Below are 7,563 nucleotides of genomic sequence, written 5' to 3' on the forward strand. Positions count from 1 at the left end.
TACTTTATACGATTTGACCCCTTATGATATTATTGACTTTATTTAATTAAGTCCTATAATATTAGATCTTAAGATTTGAGGTATTTTATGAGAGGCAATATGTTCAAAGAATTGACGGGCGGCCCTCTGTGCACGAGTCTTCCAGCGAAGTTATGGCAATCTTGGGTATTCGAGTTGAAAAATTATGCAGAGATACTCGCATTTTAGACTCCCTGGACATCGTATTGAGTTCACAGTCTTTGGAGGCGGACCATAAGCTTTCAAACGCATGCGATAATGGTTCAATTCTCTGCAGAACCAAAAGAGGGGCCGGATCATCCCAAAACTTGCCGAAAGCAGTGGTTCTGCGTTTTCAAAATGTGCATGCGCTGATTCTACGCGGACTTTTCCAGCAAGACGGCACAAGAAAGGGTATCTTCATTGCAGAATCTGCCACTGTCCCTGCGACTGGCCTCCTGGGCAGAACATCGGCAACCAGTACGTCGATCCACCTGAGCAAGAACCATGGCAAACAAGGAAATCCCTGCCACCATTCGACTACTTGCATACAAAACGCCCAAAGTGGGGATCTCTCAGCAGATAGAAAAAATGCCCGCATGGGCGTTTGGGAGGGTGAGAATTGCCAAGCGGCTGGCCAGATCAGGGGCCTACCCACTGATACCAGACAACCCATTTTGGCCATCTGCGAGCACCGGACGACTGTCGAGGAAAACAACCCAGATCTGATTCCTGAGATCTTTACGGCGGATGGACAGCAGAAGGGACAACCGCGCGCTACTGGGTCTGGATCAAGCAAATCTTATGATATTATTGGTGGATGTGTTGGATCTGCTGAATCACACACTGGATCTACTACGGCAGTACCCGAAAAACTGTTGATAGGAGGTGGACAGCCCTTTTACACAGTGGGAAGACATATAAACCCTAGATCTGCCATCGATCCGCCAGATCTGGCTTACAATCCAGTAAATCGGGGCCTGGATAAGGTTGATCCGTCATGTATGAATACAGATCTGAAGCAAATCTTTATCAGATCGATAGAAGGCAGACATTGTTGTGTACAGATCAGGAAAGGGATGAGCGTTCAAGAGTTAAAAATGGAGATCCGGAGATCATTCGAGCAGACTCGCTGCCGCCCGCGCGCTCCTCGCCATGGCCGAGCCCTGAGCCCCTCCTGCCTTCCCGTGCCTTGCAGCCTGGCTGCGAGGTCTGCGACTGCGATCGGGCCTCCCGCCCCCGAGCCCGCCATCTCCCTCCCTTCCCTTTCCCCGTGTCTTCTCTCTCCCCCTCGCCTTTCCTGATCTCGACCCTGCCTCTCCTTGCTCCTGCGCCTAGCAGCTTTTGCTGCTAGGTCGCCTGCCTCTGGCTGCTCCCCGACCATGGCGGCCTCGGGCCCTTCTGGACCGGATCAGGTCGACCTTATGAAATCTTTTGCCTCCCTCACCCAGGAGATCTCCTCGGAGAGGATCAGACCAGTCACTTCCCGCTTCGTTAAAAAAATGGATGAGATCCCTGAAATTCCGCTCCCCCCTGCCCTTCCCCGGAGAACGGCAGTTGCTCTAGCTGAAAGAGGTTTAGTTGGTCAGTTCACAGGTTTATGGCCCTCCCCACGCACTGTTCAGCGATGGGTGGAAAGAAATTGGAACTCAATCGTGCAGGGCAAGATAGCAATCCGCTTCTGCGGAAGAGGGTTTTTTACGTTCCTATTCGAAACAGTGGAAGACAGAAACCTAATCTTCCGAAACGGCCCATATTTCATGGATACTAGAGGCCTTTACCTGAACAGATGGACACCGGATTTTGATCCGGAGATGGATGTCCCCAACGCAGTTCCCGTCTGGGTCCGACTCCCGCATCTTCCTCTACATTGCTGGGGAGATGAATCAGTGAAGGCAATTGGAAATGGAATAGGGAAGTATATTGACAGATCGGAACCAAAGGAGAACATGCACGCATGCGCAAGAATCTGTGTAGAAGTGGACCTCGGGAAGGGACTACCAGAAGCCATCAAGCTCAGAGTTGACCAATGGACGCACCTTCAGCAAGTGGATTACGAGCAGCTCCCCTTCAAGTGCAAGGTATGTCACGAGTATGGACATTTTGCCAATAGATGTAGTAAAGCAAATGCAAATGTTTCTGATTCTAACCCTGAAACAACAGAGGAAGCCTGGGAAACCGTCAAAAAGAAGAGGCCCAACCCTCCTAAAGGAAAACCCATCAACCCTATAGCACCCCCTCTCCCCCCTTCTCCGTCAAGGCCGACCGTTCCCGCATCCTCCAACCCATTCGAAACCTTATCTGAAGCTGACCCTCCTTCCCCCCCCCCTCCCCGAGAGTCCCCCCTGTCACCCCCGCCTCCCCCCCGCCTTCTTCCCCCCCTCCTTCCTCCCCCCCCCACACTATAGAGAGAATACTAACCCGGAACAAGTCTAAGGAAAGCAACACTTCAGTAGAACCTCCAAGGAAAGTCGGAAGGAAAACAAATAAGGAAGTCAGGGATGAGGCGGCAGCTAAAGAAATGACAACAGGGATTCAACAGCCAATGGATACTTATCTGGACAAGATGAAAGGAAATGGCGAAAAAGGGAAAGAGAAAGGAGGTTCTCACAATAAATTATTTAAGTAATGAATCTGGTCTCTTGGAATTGCAGGGGGATGGGCTCCTCCCTCAAAGTCAACGCAGTCCGTGATCTTCTTAAATCTGAACATCCAGACATCCTCCTCCTCCAGGAGACCAAAATCAATGAACAGGACTTCAAAAACTACCTAAAGAACAACAGAACTTATGAAGGAATAGCAGTTAGCGCAGCGGGTGCTTCAGGGGGCATTGGGACCATTTGGAACAAACAAAAATGGAAATTGTTAAATCAAAAACAAAGCAATTGGTGGATCCGCTCAGACATTCAAAACATAACAGAGACAGAAGAATATACTATTTATAATGTCTACGCCCCCCCTCACTACCGGGATAAGGATGCTTGTTGGAAGTCAATTGCAGCAGACCTCCAAGAAACTCAAGGACGGAACCTTTTTCTAGGGGGAGACCTAAATCTAATAAGGAATGCTGATGAAAAGATGGGGGGAAACTTCCTGGCTGATCCCTCCAGGGATGCCATTGAGGAAATTATTCTAAATCACAATTTAGTGGACTTCCCTCCCCAGAATGGGAGATTCACCTGGTCCAACAAGAGAGCAGGTAGAAACAATATTAAGGAAAGACTGGATCGAATTCTCGTTCAAGACAGAATAGTGGTTAAATTTGCATGCATCAAAAGCCTCATTGTCCAAGGGAGCTTCTCAGACCATAAGCCTGTAGCACTTAAATTGGATAAAGGAGAAAATCTGGGTCCGCTACCATTCAGATACAACAAAGCGTGGGAGGAACAGGAAGATTTCCGAACTCTGATTAAAGATCATTGGTCAACAGAGATCAGAGGGTCCCCGCATTATGTTTGGGAATCCAAAATAAAGATTCTGCGTTGGGCCATCAAGCAGTGGGCCAAAACCAAGGCAATAGAAGAAAATCGAAACAAATCTGCTCTCCAAGCCAAACTCACGCAGTGGGATCAAGGGAAAGACAGTAGACAAGACACGGAAGAGGAGCAGATCCAAGAGATGGAACTCCAAAAGGAACTGTACAAGCTGAACAGAAAAGAAGAAGAGGAACAAAGACAAAAGTCAAGATGTCTATGGCTCAAGTCGGGAGATAGGAACACCTCCTTCTTCCACAACAACTTGAAAATCAGGAGAGCGGGTAATAATATAGATAAAATTTCAGTTGATGGAGTCGAAATAAAAGAGCAAAAGGAAATCATGGAGGCTGCGTCTGCTCATTTCCAAGATCTCCTCACCGCGGGCCAGCAAAGTAGTGATGGCATGGAAATCCTTGACACGATGGAATGCAAAATCTCTGAAGACCAAAATTCTGAGCTGGACAAAGAAATTACTGAAGAAGAGATCGAGCAAACAATGCGCAATATGGCCTCAGACAAGGCCCCGGGACCCGATGGTTTCACTGTGGATTTCTACAAGACACACTGGGACACCATCAAAAAGGATTACATCAGAGTTGTTAGAAATTTCTTCCAAAGATGCAAGATGGGCAGTGGAATAAAATCCTCCTTCCTTGCCTTAATCCCCAAAGATCCCAACCCTCTCTCCTTTAATCGTTTTCGTCCTATCTCCCTCTGCAACGTATCCTACAAAATCATAACTAAGATCCTTGCTAACAGGCTCAAATCCATTCTTCCTACCCTTATCTCGGAGAACCAAGGGGGCTTTGTCCCGAAGAGACAAATTGCTGATAATGTAATTCTCATCCAGGAGGCAATTCAAAGCAGCATCACTAGGAATGAAAAGGGTATGATAATGAAGTTGGACATGGCCAATGCATTTGACCGAGTAAACCACTCTTTCCTCCAGGCAGTCCTTAAAAAGATGGGAATATCAGAGCTCTTTATAAGCAGGGTTCGGGAGTGCATATCGGGCAATTGGACCGCCCCCCTCATAAATGGAAGGCCCAGCAAAGCTTTCAAAAGCTCTAGGGGCCTGAGGCAAGGGTGCCCGCTCTCTCCTTTCCTCTACATTCTGATGGCGGAAGCTCTAAGTTCGAAGCTGGAAAACCTGAGGAAGAAAAGAGAAATAACAGGGATTGAAATTGTCAGAGGATCGAAAGGTATTAACCATTCTCTGTTTGCGGATGACACCCTTCTCATAGGGGGTGCATCTAGCATAATGGCGAGGAGATTTAAAAAAGTCTTGGACCTCTTTCTTCTTGCCTCAGGTGGCAAACTCAACAATAACAAATGCATGTTGTATGCCTGGAACATCCCAAACCATATCTTACAGCGCATATCCCTCATCATGGAAATACCAGCGCAGCTGAATTGGAACCATTTCATGTATCTGGGGCTCCCCCTGGCTAAAGAGAAAATCAATGCAGGGATTTGGGTCAGGATTATTGAAAAACTCAGAGGCAAATTGCAAAGTTGGGGAGTGCACTGGTTGAATTTAGCAGGCAGATCGATTTTAATCAAGTCAGTCCTCGCCTCTCTTCCCATTTATCAGTTCGCTATCGCTCTTGCCCCAGCTAGCATTCACAATCATATGGAGTTGATAATTCGGAGCTTTCTGTGGCAAGGTGGCAAGCAAAATACCAAGAAGTTCAGTTTGGTAAAGTGGGCTAAGGTGATCCTTCCGGTGGAAAAGGGTGGGCTAGGAATAAGGGTCCCTAGGTTAGCAAATCTAGCCTTGGGCTTCAAGCTGATTTGGAGGATTCTAAATGAAAAAGATGCTTGGTGGACTTCCATAATGAAGAAAAAATACCTAAATGGTCCAAACAGCAATATCCTTTCAGAAAACATTATAGAAAGGCAAGGCACTCCAACTTGGAATCTTATCAAGAAAACGATCCCCCTTTGCAAGCCGCTCATCTCTAGAGCTCCGGGGAATGGCAAAGAAATAAGCATCTGGAAAGATAGAATAATGGGGTCTCAGGCCAGAGAAACCCTCCAGCACATGGTCCCCCTTCAAAGTTGGATGGCTGATTCGAATTTCAACTCTCTCTCTGATATCTCTTTATGGGATCAAGATAGCTGGGTTGGTTGGTTCCTCCCCAATCTCCCTCTGAATTTAGCCAAGCTCTGGGATGAGCTCAAAAGCACCCTCAGTGGTTCAGCTCCCACCAGCAGAGGGGATGAAGACAAGTTCGTTTGGGACCCAAATGGGGGCAATTACTCAGTTAAAGACGGATACAAAGCTCTCCAAGACATTTCTATGGTAAACAATTGGCCCCTGTTCAAAGCAGCATGGCGCCCTGAATGCCTCCCAAAGGTCAAATTATTCAATTGGACCCTCCTCCACGGTAAAATCCTAACTGCCGAGAACCTCAGGAAGCGAGGTATTCAAGGACCATCTAGGTGTTGTCTTTGCAGGTCAGCAGAAGAATCCATAACTCACCTCTTTGTTGAGTGCCCGACTTCTCAAGCTTGTTGGTACCTTCTCTCTGGCGCTATCTCTTCAGAAGCCCTCCCTCCCCAGATCTCGACCCTCCACAAAAACTGGGACAAAAGACTTTATCAACCCAAAAAAGGTAACCACATAGCGCATAGGATCTGGAACAGCATCCCTGCTAATCTGAGTTGGCAAATATGGATTGCACGTAACAAGTGCATCTTCAACAACCAAAAGCCTTCCATTACAGGTATCGTGGCAAAATCCATTGCCCTCATTGCTGAATCTTTCGAAGCTTCAGGGGTTTCTGAGAAAGACCTGGAGGTCGAGGATGAAAGGCTCAAGGACTGGCTGGGAAAATTCAACCTTACCCCAAGACCTTTTGTAAGTAACAGAGAGAGGAATGGCAATCAGAACTGGAAGCTCCGAGGCACCGAAGAAGAAATTAGTACCTGGATCAAGAATCAAAAAAGGCCTACCTTGTATTTTGATGGAGCCTCAAAAAAGAACCCAGGCCAAGCTGGGTCTGGTGGGATCATCAAGGATGAACAGGGGATCACTTTGGTCTCCTTTGAGTGGGGATTAGGCCAAATGTCTAACAACAAAGCAGAGGCCTATAGCCTCCTTCTGGGCTCTCTCATTGCAAAGAAACTAGGCCTTCAGAACCTGCTCATCTTAGGAGATTCCGCCATTATAATAGCTGCCATGAACTCAGGTAGAGACTTCAAGCAATTAGCCCTTAACAACATTAAGAACAGAATCATGGAGAACGTCAGAGGGTTAGGAGAAGTCAATTATAAACATATCCTCAGGAATTTCAACAAGGAGGCAGACCAGCAAGCTAACCAAGCGGTTAGAAGGAGGATCGGCCAGGTTAGAGAAAACAATTCTTATTATGTCAAGGAAATCCCATAACCATAAGCCCGCCGCCATTCCACTCCAAGGGAGCAGTCATCTCAGACATCAGAGCCACCTGGTCGCATCTCTCTGCATTTTCCGGCTCAATGATGGAGCATCTCAACCTCGGGCTTTCTCTTCAAGGATTCTCACCGGTCCCGAGCCTGGGGTAAGAAACTTACAGTTATTTGTGAATTCCTTTTTTCTAACAGTCGCTCTTGCTTCCCAAGCAGAGATTGCCAGAAGACCGAAAGGCCTCTTCGCCTTCTCTCAAATTTGCAGCTCCTCTGCAGCCCCGCGCTCTTCAAGGCGGACCCTGAATACCTCTTCAATAGCACGCTCGCCCTTATCTTCCTTCAGGTTACTTCAATGGAGGGTCAGCAAGGCCAGACCTCCAACCAGGCCCAGATCAAAGATCCAATGAGGAACATTTTCAATAACAAAGAATGTAATATGTGTAAGGCACACACTGTGATGATTAACAGCCTTATAGCTCAGGTTAAGGAACTAACAGAAGATTACCATGCTGATAGAAACTCCAAAAGAAAGAAATTGGAAAAAAGAAAAAGGGAAATTGAAGATCTTAAAGACCGCTGCATCCACATGGAGGCGGTTATTGACCATCTGCGCACCCTCACTGAGAGCCAACATGCAGAAAATTCGACTAGAGCCAGCGTTCGAAAGGAAGACTCGGTCACTGCTCATTATCCTTGA

At 47.2% G+C, this 7,563-nt stretch overlaps 1 protein-coding gene across 1 annotated transcript; it reads left to right on the top strand.

Annotated features, from left to right (window-relative positions):
- The first annotated feature begins 1,379 nt into the window (after positions 1-1,379).
- Positions 1,380-7,563, top strand: LOC149215863 (uncharacterized). Its single transcript, XM_089389746.1, has 3 exons — positions 1,380-1,915; positions 2,652-6,825; positions 7,132-7,563. The coding sequence occupies exons 1-3, from the start codon at positions 1,380-1,382 to the stop codon at positions 7,561-7,563; spliced, it is 5,142 nt and encodes a 1,713-aa protein (XP_089245872.1).

Source organism: Pinus tabuliformis, chromosome 1_1 (genome assembly GCF_031772625.1).
Source record: "Pinus tabuliformis cultivar Carrire ecotype Pingquan chromosome 1_1, CPIR1, whole genome shotgun sequence".
Taxonomy (NCBI): domain Eukaryota; kingdom Viridiplantae; phylum Streptophyta; class Pinopsida; order Pinales; family Pinaceae; genus Pinus; species Pinus tabuliformis.